General features: G+C 41.9%; 1 protein-coding gene across 1 annotated transcript; it reads left to right on the top strand.

Annotated features, from left to right (window-relative positions):
* The first annotated feature begins 2,075 nt into the window (after window positions 1-2,075).
* LOC134811200 (mucin-17-like) lies at window positions 2,076-5,205 on the top strand. Its single transcript, XM_063817960.1, has 6 exons — window positions 2,076-2,336; window positions 2,523-2,654; window positions 2,823-2,908; window positions 3,089-3,304; window positions 3,835-3,950; window positions 4,281-5,205. The coding sequence occupies exons 1-6, from the start codon at window positions 2,244-2,246 to the stop codon at window positions 5,045-5,047; spliced, it is 1,410 nt and encodes a 469-aa protein (XP_063674030.1). The 5' UTR covers window positions 2,076-2,243; the 3' UTR covers window positions 5,048-5,205.
* Window positions 5,206-17,896: the final 12,691 nt, after the last annotated feature.

Genomic DNA, 17,896 nt, shown 5'->3' with positions numbered 1-17,896 from the left:
TGTAGGCTACAATTTACTGCAAAAGCGTCTATACATATATATATATATATATAGCTTCACGACAATCTGTTGTAAAACAGGGGTTCCAGAAAACTCACTTCCCGATACTCCTGCAACATGAAATTTTTTTTACATTCGATTTGGACAAGGTCTAGACGCTCTGCAAAGTTTCAGATCTCTAACTCAATTTTAACAAGGTTTTTAAGGCACCTGAATATGGCGATTTTGGGTTTTTTACCTAATTTCGTATAACATGCTGGCGCGTATTTTGCGCAAATTTCTTAAAAACCTCCACATAACTATTTTTTATTCCTGTCATCTTTAACATTGAATTAGAATGTTTTGAACTTAAATATACCTGCTGAACTACTTTCGATGAGTCTTAATGCCTGGAAAACAATAAAGGGGATATAATAGTATAGGGGGTACATAGTGTTGTGAATATAAGGGCAACGGTTATGCTTGCCAGCATTGTGATCACGACAATCTGTCGTAAAACAGGGGTTCTAGAAAACCCATTTCCCGATGCTCCTGAAACTTGAAACTTTTTTTGCAGTCGATTTGGTCAACGTCTAGACGCCCTGAAAAATTTCAGATCTCTAACTCAATTTTGACATGGTTTTTAAGGCACCTGAATATGGCGATTTTGGTTTTTTTACCGAATTTCGTATAACAGTACTGGCGAGTATTTTATGCAAATTTCTTAAAAATCTCAACATAACTATTTTTTATTCCTGTCATCTTTGACACCAAATTAGAATGTTTTGACTTCCGATAAGTCTTAATGCCTGAAAAACTCCTGCCGGAGTGCACGCTTCGCGTGCACGAAAGAGGCTTCCGACGTGTACCAAAGGGGGTGTAAAGGGGTTATAAAAGTAAAGGGGGTATAATAGTTAAGGGGGTACAATAGTAAAGGGGGTACATAGTATACCCCCAATAAAGACACCGCTCGTGCTTGCCAGCACTGTGATATAAAGTGTGGATATTGTGGTCATGACATACGGTTAAAATGCTCCCCTGACGAGATTCAGATATTGGCGAAAAACTGTCTCGATCACGTGATATGACCGTATGAGGAAGTTAGTCTAATTTCTCGTTAGGGTTAGGGTTTCAGCAATCAGCATATGCAATTTTGTTAGGGATTGGGTTAGCTAGGGTTAGGGTTATGATCAGATATTGATAAGAGGGTTAGGGTTTCGAATAGTTGTTCAGGGCCAGCTAGAGAACGGGTTGAAAAAGTCACGTGACAGTCGAGTGTAGAGTGATAAATCATGATTCATGTTCACGTCAATTATAAATTATACGTAGGGACATCATTCATTTGTTGTTTGTTGAATTGTTTAATGATAATTGTCGCATCAACGTGAAAACAAGATAATTTTTAAAAATCTTCGTTCAGTTTTATTTAGCTTGAAATTTTGACTGTGACTAAAAGTGCATGTATTGCAACTAGACGCTCATGGATTTCAGAAGTTACTGTAGTTGCACCACAAGTCCGTGACATGGGCTAATTGATAGGGTAAACATGTATAACTCATTTGTTTCACCATGGCTATAAGGAACTTCTAATTTTACCTGGGGACCCCAGGCTATTTTGTTCATAAACATATACAGAATAAAGATTCGGCGGAATGACAGGCTGAGCGCCGCACAGTAACCTCTAATTTGTAGCGCGATGCACTACTGGGTCGCGCGCGCATCAAATAATGCTTCTCGCAACCACCTTCGGTAGATCGGCGAGATGCACCACTGTGCCTCACCGAGCTGCGAAGGATTGACATCGTGAATCAACCTCTAATCAGGTTTAGCCGATGAGTTTAACATCAAGCTTCATTAGACTTTAGTGTACCACCTCATGAACACAAGTAGTTGCGTTTAGTTGAAAAATAACGCTCCAACTCTCAATAATATCCTCAACTAATTAACACCAGTGTCGTGAGATAAGACTGATCACTATCTCGTTTATACCTGTGATCATCTCATCAGTCGGATGCTAATTGCTCGCAAAAAGGTGAAACAGGATCCAATTGATTAAAAATGGTCCTCGGTGATTAGACACCTTGTTATTTGAGTACAATGTAGAAGGCCAATCAGTACACACTGATAGTAATATGATTAGTACTTCGTTTAGTGTGCAGCAGTATTAAAGCTGTAGTTGTGGTAAAATACATTAGTGTTACTTTGATAACTTTGCCTACATTTGCTGATAGTGATAACATCGTTGATTTACATTTGTCACCATCATGATGCTTGATGTTTTGGACAAGTGTTTGATTAGGAATACTGACGGAGGAGTGAAAAAGTTTTTTGATATCGATCACTCCAGCTGCTTTGGGGTGAGACTTTTTTCTGGTTGTTTCAAATGAAATAGTGTTGTAACTTTTTGGTGAAAATTTAACATATAAATACAAATCACATTCTCTGATAAAACCAATAGCTAGTATCGAAATGTAAATCCTGAAAGCTACAATTCATGAAATTCTCTAGAGAAACAATGAGTTTGTAACATTAAGTTCACGCAGAAAGAATCGGTAAAAGAGAAGGGAGAAGGTGGGAGCAATGAAAAGTTTGAAGAAGGTACAGTTGTCGGAGTGGACAAGGTAAAATCAGACACATACAGAGTTCAATTCCTCCTCAAAACTGGCTTCATTCAGGTGCGAAAAAATTAACCTCCCGCATTTCGCATATATTCTAGTGTTCCTCATTATCCTTTCATTGTTGCAAGTCATTTTCACGTCCAAAAGTTCGTACACATTTGTTTCGAAACTGATAGTTTTTAAGACCCTGACTTCTAAGATCGTTTAACATCATTTCCGTTTCAGCTGGTGAAAGAAGTGCCGTCTCGTCTGCCGTTTCTAATACCGGATAAAGGTTGGGCTGTCTGCACTCCTACCAAACTGCATAACAGGTGCGGCTTCTGAAATAAAGTTGGTATCAGAACATTATAATGATTACAACATTATCATGATTATTCATATTGCACGTTCTTCCAATGGAACACGATTATATGTACTTAAATAAACATCGAACATTTCAAGTTTGATGATCTATTTTTGTAACTATTAAAATTAAAATTAAGTTTCCGCAGAGTAAGCAGATTACAAGTTCGGGACAAAATAGTCTTCAAGGTGGACGGAGATATGCCCCAATCTAGAGGATCTCTGAAACAGAGGTTGGACAGTGCTATGTTTGATGACTCAGACTTCAAAACGAGCAACCTCCTTTTTCCTCCTCTACCTCAGATAACGAGAGAAGCAGACACCACCTCTTCCACTAACACAGCCTCTTCCACCAGCACAGCCAAGTGAGTACTCCTCATGTTAAATTTCATCCAGCGACTCTAACGTTTCCGAATATTATTTGTGTAGAATTCTAGCGAACACCGCTGTCTAGCAGTTCTAAATTTCTAACATGACGTGTTCTCGTTGTCTTTAGGTTGCAGTTCGTGTGTTTCTAGATCCATATTCTCCACGTGGTTAGGGCCCTTATTTCTGATAGTAGTTGTCCCCTTAGTGGCGTGGACCACGCACGAACCAAGTGCGTCGTGGTAGGGGCCCGACAACATAGCTGCAAAATCTTGCAGAGCAAGCGAGGTTACCAATTTTGTGATTGGTCGACAAGACGAAGTGTCATGCTGCTTACTACACGTGTCTTGACACGCGGTCACTCTCTATTGTTCTTTTGCAACTATAGAGATAATTGTCCGCTGATCTGGATTCAGCACCCCCTACAAGCATAGCAGTAGGAGCATGTGAGATTCTAACAATCAGCTGCTCCGACTAACAGTGTTTTCAAATTAGACCTACAAACCATTCACTGTAACACTATTTTCAGGGACCGGAGGGAGATTAAAGGAAAGCTCATGAGCCACATTGTAAGCTCAACCGTCACTACTTCTAAGGAGAGAGAGGAGTTGGTGATGAGCTCCAAAATGAAACGATCCATCCCCGGTAAGTAGTGTCCCAGTGTTTCGAGCATGACAAAAGTCATTAAATCATAAGTCCTGTTCGAACGGGCGAACAGCAACTTGACTCAATGTCTTTAGTCACACCCAAGGTTTGGCATATGCAGCCTCGTTAAACTTGATCTGAAAATTTCAGGTAGAACAAGATAGTAATAATAATATTTCTGGTTGTGGTTGTGATGATGTTAAACATAAGTTAGGTCAGCAGGTGTGACTAACGACTATTTTAAGTAAAGTCAGACTTTGTGTCAGCTTCATTTAAATTTAGCAGATAAATAAGTATGTGATATCAAAATAACCCGTTATCTTACCACAGGTGACTTCAGAAGTTCTGTGGAGGCTGGTAGGACAGGAAAGCATGGGCTGACGGATCCTAACGATAGTACCGTATCACAGAGCAGCAACATGTCACACACGGAGCACGTCCCAAATGTTACAATCATTCGCCGGTCCCAGATCCCACAATCCCTTGTAACACCCCTCGTAACACCTTCCCTGGTAACGCCTTCCCTGGTAACACCCTACAACACTTCTTACCCTGTAACAACACCTCCCCACAGTTCCGGAGAGTGTGATGTCACTTCAACTCACATCACTCCAGTCCACTCCATCGACCAATCACATCCCCCTATTCAGAACATTGACCAATCACAGCCGCCTATTCAGAGCATCGACCAGTTACGAACGCCCATTCGGAACATTGACCACTCACAGTGGTATTTATCACGGTACGCAGCAAGTTTGGACGCGACCCCCACCAACCTGCACACCCCCACCAACATGCACACCCCAACTAGCAGCTTCCTGAACAGGACGGACGTGGACCGGACTCCTGTTAACTTTGCGGAGGTCCCTACTCCTACACAAGATGACCTGGTCCACACCACCATCCTCCACACCCCCATCAGACGTCGTGTTATCAGCAAACCAGCCGTCTCCACAGTGACCGTCAGTAAGACGGTCAGTATCCCCGTCAGTACGGAGAGAGAAGGAGAGAGGAGGGAGGAAGGGGTAGATACTGAGTCGGAGTTAGGACTTACTATCTCTATCAGCACTGAGTCTATAAACGTAACTGACGACTAGTCCGTCAAAAAATGGGGTCTTTTTAAAGTTTTGAATGTTTTGCGTTTACAAACTCTATTAAACTTATAAAAGTTATATAATAAGGTGTTGGCTATGTTCTGTTCTTGATATTTGTAGTATTTTGTTGTGAATTATAGTAACAATTCGTATTATTCTGTTATGCAAGCTATTTGAAAATTGCTCAATGATTCCTTGCAAATGCTGGTAATACAACTACCAGAGATAGGTACAATATTTACCTATAGTTTTCCTAGATTTAGTGCTTAGTCTGTTAACCAACTCACCCTGTAGTTACCCTGGCATTTTTATTTCATTTTCATTTGCAGCTGTTACACCAAATTAGATTGGTTGCATTTAATATCGTTGATAATTCCTAAGTGAGATCAATAAAATGTCTTACTGATGACCAGGCTAAATTATTTTACTTCAAAAATGCCTATTAAACTTACTATGGGTTCTGGGTAAGAAGGAGGAAGTGATACGTTAACGATAACACAACTAGTCCTAGTTCGTTCGAACCGCCTTCCTGTAACCAACACGGCAACGATTCGCATATTTCTATTTCAAACCGTGATCGGGTTGTGCGGATCAATGAGCTGGTACCGGAAATGGGCTCGAGGAGAGAGGACCCCTCCCAATACCAATCGCTGGCTGCTAGTTCCCAGAGAGGCTGATTGATATCATCCGGCCTGGTTCCTGAAAGCGAGACCACCAACTCCCACCTTCATCAACCAATTATCTCGTAATCTCATTAACAGTGCAATCAGGCAGCGACGATAAATCTAGTTTAAGCGGATTGATTGCGCCGAAGATTAATTATAATTGGGTTGCGGTCCGAGGAGGCAGCCTCCATCGCATTTCCTGAGCGAGTCCAGGATGAGCGACAACTTGGCGGAGTCGACTCACCTTCCTACTCACACTACACTTATTCAGTCTTTTTTTTGCTTGTTTACTTTAGTACTGCCCTAGATTTTTCTAGAATTCTCAGTTTCAGTTAAATTCAGAGTCGCAACGTCAGACTCATTAAAATCGTGAACGATGGCACTTTTGTTAACACCAAATAAAGAGATCAAAACTATTATAGTTAGATAATGATTGATGTTGCTTCAATTGTAACGGTCATTTGGCTTAAAACAGTAGAGCAGTAGACGCTCTAAACTATAGTCCACCGTAATTACTGATAATTATCAATAATTTTAGACAAGTAGTGGTCCTGTAGGCAACCGAACAGACCTCTGTACTCTAGAGGCACACTGCCAATGTAGGTATATCCCAAACTAACTCTGAGTTTTCATTTAACAGTGGTCTATGAGTTACATTGAACTATTTTTCAATACTCCTTCTGCCTAATGGTCTGATGTTGGCGCACGCGCAAAGTGAGAGAGCTATTGTCTCGCAACAAGTAGTAGCACTAGTAACTACAACACCTCAACAGGAGGAGACAAAGAGCATGCTATCACTGGGGTGAGAGGAGGTGTATGTCCGGACTCCGCACTTGTAATACGTTCTGCCATTGTCTAGTAGTTTTAAGAACACACTGCCAGTGGTGACCTCTCGTGAGTCGTGATGGTACGATTTTAAAGAGGTCATGGCCGCATTTCTTATAATAAACTTAGCCAACACTTACAGTACACACCCATCTACCCAATAGTGCATAGGCGTTTTCCAGACACGCGTGACTCTTTAAATATATGTGAACCATCAGCACAGTTCAAAGTTCCATTTATTTTTGATCCTTTTACGGTTTAATACTGCCTCCATGACATACAACATATAAAACATAAAAAATTTGTCTGTAAATACAAAGTCGTTTGGAGCTGCATGGTCCAATAGTAAATAACAAAACAAATTGATCGTTCGACGGAATATGCATTTTCAGTATCGTTCACAACCACCCTTTTTCGTTTTAACTTATTAAATATCCGAAAACGCTATGTTGCTTCGGTGATAATGATGTAAAGCGTTTTATGTTCGTTGTTTGTGCGACCCTGGCTCACAGGTCACTTAGATTAGTTGATACGTATTCTAGAACGGTTTTATTCTTAGCTAATCTTCATAAACAAAGATATAGTAGAGACGAGTAAATAGTTAGATCAATAAAAGCAAGTCGTTAAACTTATCACTCAACACAACAGAACAGAGTTGATAACATACTCCACTGATTTTAAACAGCTGATCTCAGGTCTTACTAAATTTAAATACAATGACCAGAGTCGATAATACAATTATCAACTGGCGAGATGAAAAGTCAGGTAAGACGCTGGTGTGGTACCCGGAGGCTGGTACCCACAAATAAAACCAATTTGTGGATGACCGGACATTTGGTGAGCATGACCACCCTCCGTCATGCGGAGAGCGCCTGATATTTGAGTAGCGTTTTTTATTGTTGAACTCGTTGTACTTGTAGAGCAGACTCGAACTTGAATTTAAATTAAATTTTCCGGAGAATAAGGCAGATAGTTTTTGGTATAGTGTTCGTAGAGTTATTGTTCCCGTTATATTATCACCTTGAAGCGGCGTAGACTGTAGAGGAGATAGAAATCAAGAAATCTAAAATGTAGCAATTATTCTGTTATTGTGCTTTTGAGTTTTGAGATTATTATTGGAGCTAAGGTTACAAGTGGCTAAGAGCAGGAAGCCCTGTGCTTGATTGGGTGCTGTGTGGGAGAATTAAGCGACAGTTCTAGGATTCCCGCTTATTGCTCAGTGATGACAAGGGTTTCGAGACAAATTATACTAAAATATTCGAGACAATTATTGCCGCTGGGGATTATGATCAGAGTTTTACCAAAAATAATTGTTTTGAGTTTTCTTAATCGAGCTCTTACACCATACTACATTGTCAACTTTCATAACGTCATTAATGACCATTCCATTAAAATTTTATAGATTCGTCTTCGCCAAATTTTTCAACCACCTCCTCAACTCCCTACGGATCTCTGTGTCGGCGATGACTATAAGTAGCAGCATAACTGTTAGCATGCATGATCCCAATCAACCACTAGGATCATCCCCCACCAGATTCTCCTCCTCCTCCCTTGTTTGCTGGAGAGGGTATGTGCCCCAATTTGTCACCAGTTATTACCACCAGCCACTAGCTTCAGTTAGTCCACTTAACGTGATTATAGTTTTGCCACGGTTCACTAACCTTCAGACACCTTATATCCACTATTTTGGTTCATTTTTAGTCATTTGATAACGGATAAAAGTGCCATGGTATAACTAAAGCTGTTGAGTGAAAATGTGAGGAAGAAAGGATAGATTGTGGAGGTGAAGGAGGGGGCGGTTAACAAGAGGACAATACGGCCCGCACATATGTCAATACCATTCGTATAATTGATTGATCACCATTTGTCGGGAGAGTCTTTAACTCGCGACATGATGACTCTCTATTTTTGATCCATAGGCGGTTTTTGGGGAGAGGAGATTAGGGAGGTTTGATTGGCTGTTGACTGACATGTGACAGGAGGAAGTCTTCTGATAGGTCAGCTCACTCCCGAGTAACCTCTAATTTGGAGGGTTCACAATTCAGGATGCCGGGCAAAGTGAGACAGCGTGTCGAACCTCTACTAAGTTGCTTAATTGTTAAAGCAGTGTTCCTATTCCCGATTCCGTTTACTGTTAGCAGTATTTCGGATTTGAGTAGGCTATTGGTGGTAGCTCACGACTGTTGGCACACAAACTGATCAAGAGCGGATCCCGGACATCACACAGTCAATATGAGGTACGTCCCCCCCCCCCCCCCCCCCCCCATCACCACCCCACGTCCCCCACCAATATTTCTTCATTTCTTTTGACAGTTGACAGATTAGCGGGTCTGAGGGCGGGCTAAACCACTGGTCTGAGTGATAATGAAACCAATAGGCATAGTCCCCTCACGTTTCATACCTTAATCTATGATAGGCTCTTGGTCTCTCCGCTAACTCAGATCGTGTCGAATGATTGTTCGGTTACATTTACTTTGGATGCCGACTCTTGATATCGCTTTGAGTTTGGCTGTAGCTCAGGTTTAGAATTTCGAGTTTAAACTTCATTTCCTTTTGTAGTGCCGTTTCTCACTTGTCCATTCTAATTTTATTTCCGTTTCAAAATATCTCCCATCTTTTGGCTGTTTTGGAGTCGTCATTACGTGTCTCCGGGCTTATCTCCACCGTACTCCGCCCACACAGGACTAACTCAGCAAGATAGGTGAGTGTCAGGCCAATCTGTTTAACTTAGTCTAGCTAGTTTAACACTAGTCTTTATTTAGTCTTTATCTGGAGTAACCATGGTTCAGTGGATATTAAAATGAATTGACATAAGATCTGCATGTACGCATAGAATTGCCGATAAATTTGGATGAAGACAGGCTAGTTAAAGTTTGATGTGGTATAACTAATGGCACATGCAGAAGTTCGCATAAATGACTGCCGACTCCAGCTAGGAACCACAAATTTTGCTCTTTTTTGTCGGTCGTTTTTTTTCCTTGCCTTTTTGCGTAGATGAGTATCGATTAAGAAGTTAGTTTCCCATTTAGCCATTATAATATAGACCACGTCACATTCATACAATTATAGACGAGTTCTTAGATCTAGATGTCGTTTTACAACCTTTATCTAAGTTAAATGTTGATGTTTGACTACTTGAACGGCACCAGGTTTTGTAATGTCAATGCTATTCGACACCACTTGCGGTGACGCTGTTTTGAGTTTTGTGTTCGTCTACAAGTACAACAATGATGTGAAGCTGAAAACATATGCCGAGTGAAGTATGTTATTAGCGTACATTAAGTGCAGTAGTAATATTAACCAGCTCCAACTCTCAGTCTGAAGAGACAAAGCTGGTAAATTTAGGAAACATCAAGCTGGCAGGCCATCTCCACAGTTAGTACTGCTTAACACTACAGCTCGTACACCGTGATGAAGCGGGTAATTCTCGGTTAATGCAGCAAAGAGGATTGGTACATCTGGTGAAGGGATGTGTAGCCGGTGAGGCCGATGATTGACAAAGCAGTACAGGGGATCTCACAGAAACCGTACTGCCGGAACAGTCTAGTTCGTTGTAATTTTAGGATCCATGCCATAGAAGAATGTTCTGATGGTTTGGATCTCACGGTTCGCACCGCGGCGTCGTGACCAACTAAATAAATGTTTCACCATGGTAACAAAAACAGGCAAAATACATAACTTCAAATTGACACTTAAGTTGTTATATATTACTTGAGTAATCCGAGAGTTAGGGTATGGAGGGGGAGGTCGGCCAGGTACCACCAGAGAGGGCTGGTACGCTAATGGTGGGGTGAGTTAGGCCAGGAGGACTGGAACCAGTGGTCTCCAGAGCCTGCACCTGCTGTCTAACCTAGACTACCCAGGCACCCCGGTCAGCGCTCACCTCACTTCGGGGGTAGCGAACCTACTCACACGTTTGTCGGCCAGAATCAAACAAGAAAGGACCTGCTATTGCTGGTTTCAAATGTTGCGAGCCCTAAATTACTACCCTAATTTGATTCCGAGCTGACCAGAGTGGGGCTTTGAGGCGCTTTCTCTTCTATCTCTGAACATTTTTAGGCTATTTTTGTCAAAATATTCCCTGAAGTTGGCTAATGACGTGTTGGAAATTGGGGGCGTCAAAGAGCGGAGTACGGGCACGTGCAAAGTACCAAAACGTAGTAATTTGATAGAAGAGAATGGTAACGAGGCATCGGCCCATGACGTTCCAGTAGCCCCTGAGTCTAATCCGCAGCGATAAGGCGTTTTGAGAGGATGTTCCGATTAGGATCACGTGATCTAGCCACGTCACGTGATTGATACGTCACGTGATCTAGCCATGTCACGTGATTGGTTAGGTCACGTGATTAACTACAGGAGCGGGCAGTTTGACAACTCTCCGAGGGCCAGATCCGCGCTCTGGTCTAAGCTGTACCAGTATAATTAGCGGGGTCCGGTGGTCTGTACCCCTAAAGAAAAAGATATGATTATATCGAAGCGAGGTGAGTATGTACCAAGCTGCCCCTGTCATAGACCTGCACCGTGACAGCCGTCCCCTCGGACCACTCGCCTTCCAGGTCATCTTCATCATATATGCTAATAATATGAACAAGCCTTGCAGGTTACCGTTCGAAGCTTGAATATATTCCCTAATTACCTTACAACCGTAAGACTCATCACAGATCAAATTATTTTGGGTAGTTTAATGAATTGACGTGCAGTAGAGCACGCTTTTAAGTTCGTTTCTCAGTCAGCTCCTTTAAACAATCATTATCCTGCAGTAATTGTAAAACAGGTAGGTATCTGGTTACAATAAACTATATGAATAATTAGGGCGGTCATAGCGGCCCCGGTCTGACCGCCCTAAATTCGTACAGTCACGTGACATTTGGTACGGCCTGTAAATATGCAGCCCACGTGACCAGTTCCGTTTTCATTCCTCCAACTACAAGTCATAGGTCGTGTTGGGCAGATTGTTTTTGTGGAAGTGCAGGTAGGAGTGAGTTAAAGTAACAGTAGTTAGGACCACTATTATACTGCTCAGTGCTCTCCCCTGTACACAGCTACCAGATCAGGGTCTACACGGGCCCGGGGGACTGTCGGCCCCCTTTGCTCTTCAGCTCATCAACCTCGTATAAACTCTAAACAGCTATTCTACTGCTCAACGGTCATTAGCTTTCTTTATTAACAGGCGTTTTTCAATATAGTGGTCAAATTCTAAGCCTACAGCACGAACAGCAGGGTTATTAGTCTTAGCTTTACGACAGTGGTCCTGGTCACAGTTCTTCAGGCTGTACTTTTAGAGTCGTGCGGACCTTGTAGGGACGTTGTGGGGACTTTGTAAGGACCTTGTAGGGACCTTGTAGGGAACTTGTAAGGAAATTGTAGGAACTTTGTAGGGAACTTGTAGGGAACTTGTAGGGAACTTGTAGGGACCTTGTAGGGACTTTGTAGGGACCTTGTAGGGACCTTGTAGGGACCTTGTAGGGAACTTGTAGGGACCTTGTAGGGACCTTGTAGGGACTTTGTAGGGACTTTGTAGGGACTTTGTAGGGAACTTGTAGGGACGCGCCACCTACTTCACTACCCTCACTTCTCCACAGGAACTATATTTGACGTTTACACGTTCGAGCTCGTTGTATGGTTCTCTTTCCATTAAATCATTGTCGCTTTGTTAACGCGAGTTGTTCTCCAGCGTGAAAAGTGTTCACTGTTTCTGCTTCGTTGAGTTTGTCATTTGTGCTGTAGTTTAAAAGTAGTTCTGAGGGAGACCCTAGAACCCAGATCAGATTTGCAGACTAAATCGTCCATGTTGTTTTGAAATAGGTGCCAGTTGTTACTTAGCACGATATATTTGTATTCTAAAGCACGACAAGAATGTCTGACTCTGACACAAGATTGAACATCTCCAGTCGACTTTATTGAAAATTTTGACTTCAAAGCTAAACCTAACTGCAATTGTTAATGAAAAGCCGGATACAGTAAGGAAACCTTTACCCTAGTATCGTATTATTTATTGTCAACAACCAAATACGGCCACAACTCGTAGAACAAATAGAATAAATAGAAATTTTAAAACTTCTTTCTTAATCAAAAGTTGTAAAATAAAAGTTGCAAAACTAAACGGATTGTGAACTTTGGCCACGAATTAAAATGCACGAAATAAACAAACCTCCCCATTTAAGCTAAATTAAAATTCCTTTAAGTTCACACAAAAGACATAAGTACTCGTCTTGTAGCTAACGTTGCACTTTTCCTTTGCTTTGATATAAAATATGAAATGACAGAGTGGCACACACAGTCCTTAGCACAAAGGGGCTATTACAGGCGTCACAACTCTGGGAGGAATTATGGCAGCTAGTTGTAACATATGACCTTGAAATTAGAGTTATTCACGATGTAATACCTTGCTATTCGCTTGCCTGAACTTACACGCCAACTACTTAAGACGGCTGATACATAATTCTGATGAAACGGAAAGCAAACAGGAACTTAAAAAGATAGAAAGTTAGTAGGCACTAAATACAATTTCATGAGATAACTCCTTACTTATCCAATATATTGCCCCATTAAGACTATGATCAGTCCCAGATACGAGCTCGCCTAAAGTTGTTCATACTAACTAGTACAGGAAAGTTTGGCTAGGATATTGAATTCAGGGTTTGAGCGATAGTATTTAATTTTTTTTGATACCGCTCCCAACGGTCAAACCCTTTATGGGTAAAGATATACTGAAATACAATACATAGCATGCAATTGAATAAATGAATAAATCATCTATAAAATGTGTTAATTGAAACTATAATCATAAGCATACTAGTAGTATTTAATTGGAAACTTCCTGATTGAAATATTAGTAGTAGTATAGTTATAGTAGTAGTATTAAGTATAGTTATGACTATTGTTCCGATTCGTGATGACGTATGTTAGAGTAATACGTAGATTTATTGATTTGTATAGTATAAAGTGGATTTTCTATCAGAATGAGAAAGGTGGTTCAGAAATATGGCTTTAAGATTAAATGTTTCTAAAAAGACAGCATTTTGGAAGTCAAGACTTGTCTAGACAAACATGTTGAAGAACCAAACCATGCTCAATTGAAATTCAGTGCCCAGAAGTCATATATACTTTATAACAGTTGTGTTCGGTACTTGCAAAGCGTTAAACTCCTCCAATACCCTTCCATCTCCTCTCTTTTAGCCACAAAATTAAAGCTAGTTTAAAGCTAGTGCATGCCGGCTCTTGGTGTCATCTCTCAACTCCGCAAAGTTATTCTACGTGATTATTTCGCAACCTGTGTTAAACTTCCTCACCATACAGTTAGAAGTTCCAGAACCCAGGAAGAAAATTGGGAGTAGGGGTAACTCACGCTGTGATGGTGTGTAGTGTTGAACAGTTTGGGTGTTTAACAGGTCCTGTTGCCGTGCAGCCGAGAGCGCGAGGGTACGGGTCGTTTAGAGACCCGGCCAAGTCAATGGACCGTGAGATATGAGACTGGGGGTTGGGGGTGGGTCACCCCGCGCTCTCCAGCAACAAATTAGTTTCCTTTCTTGCCTGGTTTCCCCCACCGGCTATGATAGGTGTGTGGAGGTTCTAATGGACTATCTATTACTGTCCTGCATTGCGTCTAGTTCCTACTATGGGGGTAACTCACAGGTTTCCCCTGCTACTTATATATAAGTACCTAGTTTTATACAGTCAAATAAATTTGTATTGCTGCCTCGGTCCCGCGCTACGGTTAAGCAGTTCTAGTGCTATTCGGGACTAACATTTCAATATCTCCGTCGCTTTTTTCTGATGACGGTCATTTTCCTCAGCTGATCTTGCATTTTTTAAACCTCCAGAATGGAAGGAGTCCAGCATTACATTTACCGTAATAGAGCTGGCCGGATCTGGGAGGCAGGAGCTGAGAGGCAGGACGCTCCATATTAACTCATTACACCTCCCTCACTGACACGGACACCTCCCTATCCGCTATATTATAGAGAGCAGTTAACGAGTATGATCTGACTGTAGATCTAAGATCAGGTCGTACCACCAGGTCAAACCTTGGACCGCGTGGTGCGGACAATTAGTTAATAGCGGAGTTATTAGATTGTAAAACTGTCCACTAGAAGGAGTAGTTTTTGATCTAATATTTGTAATTTTGATGGGCTTATCATCACACTGATATATTTATACGTGAGTGTAGTTTTTTGCGCGTATTGTGATGACCCGCGTGCCCGGTTGCTTTAGCACACTCTGAGAGCTCACTACCCGGCTACTTCCACCTCACTACCGGGCAATGACCAACACGTTATTAGCTGCTTACTAGTGTTAGTCAGTTCCACTTGTTACCTGTTGTTTACCTTGAGTGAGCCGATTTCAAAGAGTAGCAGCTCTGCTGTGAGAAGCGGTCTGACATTTGATAAGGGGTACTGCGAAGACACGGACCACTGACTAATGGACCGTATGGTCACTGTACTGCTTCCACTCGGCTAGTTATGACCTAGCACGGCCTGCTACCAGTACCCCCTCTACCACATCTCATACGACAAACTTGTACTGCATTAATGATCTGCTATTATTCAAATGAAGCCCATGATCAACACCTCTGGCATTAATCTACCGTGTTGACATTTGATGGTCAGAATTCTAAATTCTTGCTTTCTAAACTCGACCTTGCCCGAACACCTTTGATATGCGACCAGTTGTAATTAGTTTCAAATACTTAGCTCCGCGACTGACTATCAGCTGCTACTTTTGCTCTTGTTCTGGGCGACGGCATCTTTAGAACAGCTAGTCGTTATACTTGTACAGTTGCCCAACTTTTTTGTAATTCCGACGTAAAATTAGCAACGAATTTAAAGCCATGTCGAGCGATGCCAGGTTAAAGTTTCCGTAGTTCAGCAGCGGCGAGAGTTCAGCTGCAGCTGAGAGTTGTTGCATGCCCAGGGCGAGTGTGAAAATACCGACCCTGTGAATTACAGGCTCATTGGTAGTGAGAGTAGTGATCTGAGCTCGCATATGATTATCTAATAACAAACAAACGTGTGAACAGTTCCGAAAGACTGTAACATAGCCCTGGCATTTAGAGGGTCTCTACACATAGTCTAACAAGTGGTACTAGAGGGGAGGTACAATGGGAGTCGCCACACTCCACAGCGAGCAACCATCATAACAATTCACGCCGACAAATGTTGTTCTATAGCAGCTAGCGTCCACCTTGTTAACCTGAGCCCATTCAGGACCTGGCCGCTCCGAAAGACCCGGCTCATCCTTCAACCGCTCCATAGCAATTAGGGGTGACGCCACTTGGGACCAAGGATCCGATAAAATAAAGAGGGCGCCCCGCGGGTTGTTATAATCCTCAGTGGGTCTGTTCGTCCTACTCGCTACCAGCTCATCTGAAGCCATCACCCTCTCACTCCCATCTTGTCCGATACAAATTACTATGCTACCGTCTTATGCCAGCTGGATCAAAATAATTCTACCGCCTGTCAAAAAGGGATCTAGCCAGCGATAATAACAGGGTTTTTAGGGCGTGTTTTGACTTTGGTAAAGTAGCTCGAACTGCTAGTCTCGCTTATCATTGCTTACACATATTAAATCAAAGATTAGGGTTGCCACTTGCCTTGTTACTTTTTACAGTTTGGTATTTTGTTTCACTTTTAAAACACTCGAGATCTTGAGACGTGTAGAGTTAAAATACTTGAGTATGAAGTTGTAGTAATTCTCGAGATTCCAGAGTACCTCAGTCGTTTTAAAACTCGTTGTCATGCTCCGAATCCTGGCTGAAAGTCATAGCCCCGACTGCACAATCCTCTCCCCCTCCACTCTCGTACTAATGATTGATTATTTGGCACTTGAGAACCTTCCTAGGGTCCGTCCAACCAGTCTCAATAGTCATCTCAAAGGTACAAAGTAGTCCATAGGGAGGTGCGAGGGACTGGCCACGTTCAGATGTTGTAATGCTCAAAGGGAAAGACAAAAATTTAAAATGGTGAGAGAAACCTGACGTTCAGTATCTGGTGAAAGGTACTCAGGACAGAGTCTAGAGCCAAGCCTAAGAGTATACAATTGGAGTAGCACCTCATGTGATCTAAAGTTAGACCTCGACCAGAGTTGCGTGACTCGTACTCCGAGCAAAGCTGCGTGACTCCTTCTTAATTGTAAGATTCATTTTCTCACTATCAATTCTCTGAAGGTTCTTTGTTGAACGTAAAATATGAGTGATTTAAGAGCCATCGGTCTGGTTTCTCAGTTTTGATTATCTTTCATTTTTAACATGATGTTTAATGATCAAATAAGATCTTAAATCAAAGAAGGGGACACAATTTAAGAGTTGCTTTGCTAAAGGTCGGGGTAAAAGCGGTTCTCATTGATTTGTTTCATTAAGTTACCGACACATCAAATATGCGGCTTAATGGTTTAACACAAACAGGCAATTTCTAGCCCTTTTTCCTAAACAATACACCCTTAATAAACGGAATTATACTCGATAGATTAATAATAAACTTAGTTAGCATTATTGAATTAAGTTGACAGTTTCGCTGTGTGTTCCACCCTACGAGTGGCTGGATTTGGTCACATGACAGTATGATAGACCACATAACGGAAGCAAGAAGGGAGTTAGGCTCCCTTTGAAGAGGGCGGCGTTGCACAGCTCCACACCCCACACAGCCCCTGCACCACAGATCACACTACTAAAAAAGTAAGCAGTAGTGATAATGAGTCAAAAGAGAAGTGCCCAACACGGCTATATATTCAGATGTGGGCCGTCCTACTTGCTCCATATATCATGTGTTAGGTTGCGTGAAACGGTCATAATATTTTCGATGTACTTCGTTTGGTTGCGCGGCTCAACTGGCGGCTTGTCCTACGAGTTCTCTTCAACAAGGTGAGCCGATTGAGCAGCAGAATAAAATTATAATCCCCCGCCAACCTTTGAATCGGAGTTGTTCTGATCGTCGTCCCGTCTTCCGCTTTGTAGTGACGTTTAATAGTAGCTAGTACTTTTTGTTCTTGTACGGTTTTCACAGATAATTGGTTGTTCATGTTGAGGTGGGAGCCTCTAATTATGGAATTTAGCCGGTTACTGATATTTAGAATCCTGATTAAAGGCTCGTGAACCGATAAGTTGCGATTTACTTTCACGAGCACAAGGTCTGGGGTCCCAGGTACAGGTACAGTCATGACTTCACCGCACAATTTTATCGTAATCGTAGATTCCGCTGTCCAATAACGTGATTTTAAAGTTCGTTCCTATTTGAGATCAGAGAGTATAGGGGGTAAAATATTGATAATGAATTAAAAAACATGACACCAAGTTCACAATGAAAATACAGACTGAATGAGAGAGAAAGTCTGGTACTTGAGAGACCAGGCTTATCTGCAATAGCCT

The sequence above is a fragment of the Bolinopsis microptera genome, chromosome 1, assembly GCF_026151205.1.
Source record: "Bolinopsis microptera isolate Bmic1 chromosome 1, MBARI_Bmic_1.0, whole genome shotgun sequence".
Lineage (NCBI taxonomy): Eukaryota > Metazoa > Ctenophora > Tentaculata > Lobata > Bolinopsidae > Bolinopsis > Bolinopsis microptera.
Note: the sequence above shows the minus strand (reverse complement) of the source record. Positions and strands in the feature narration are given on the sequence as shown.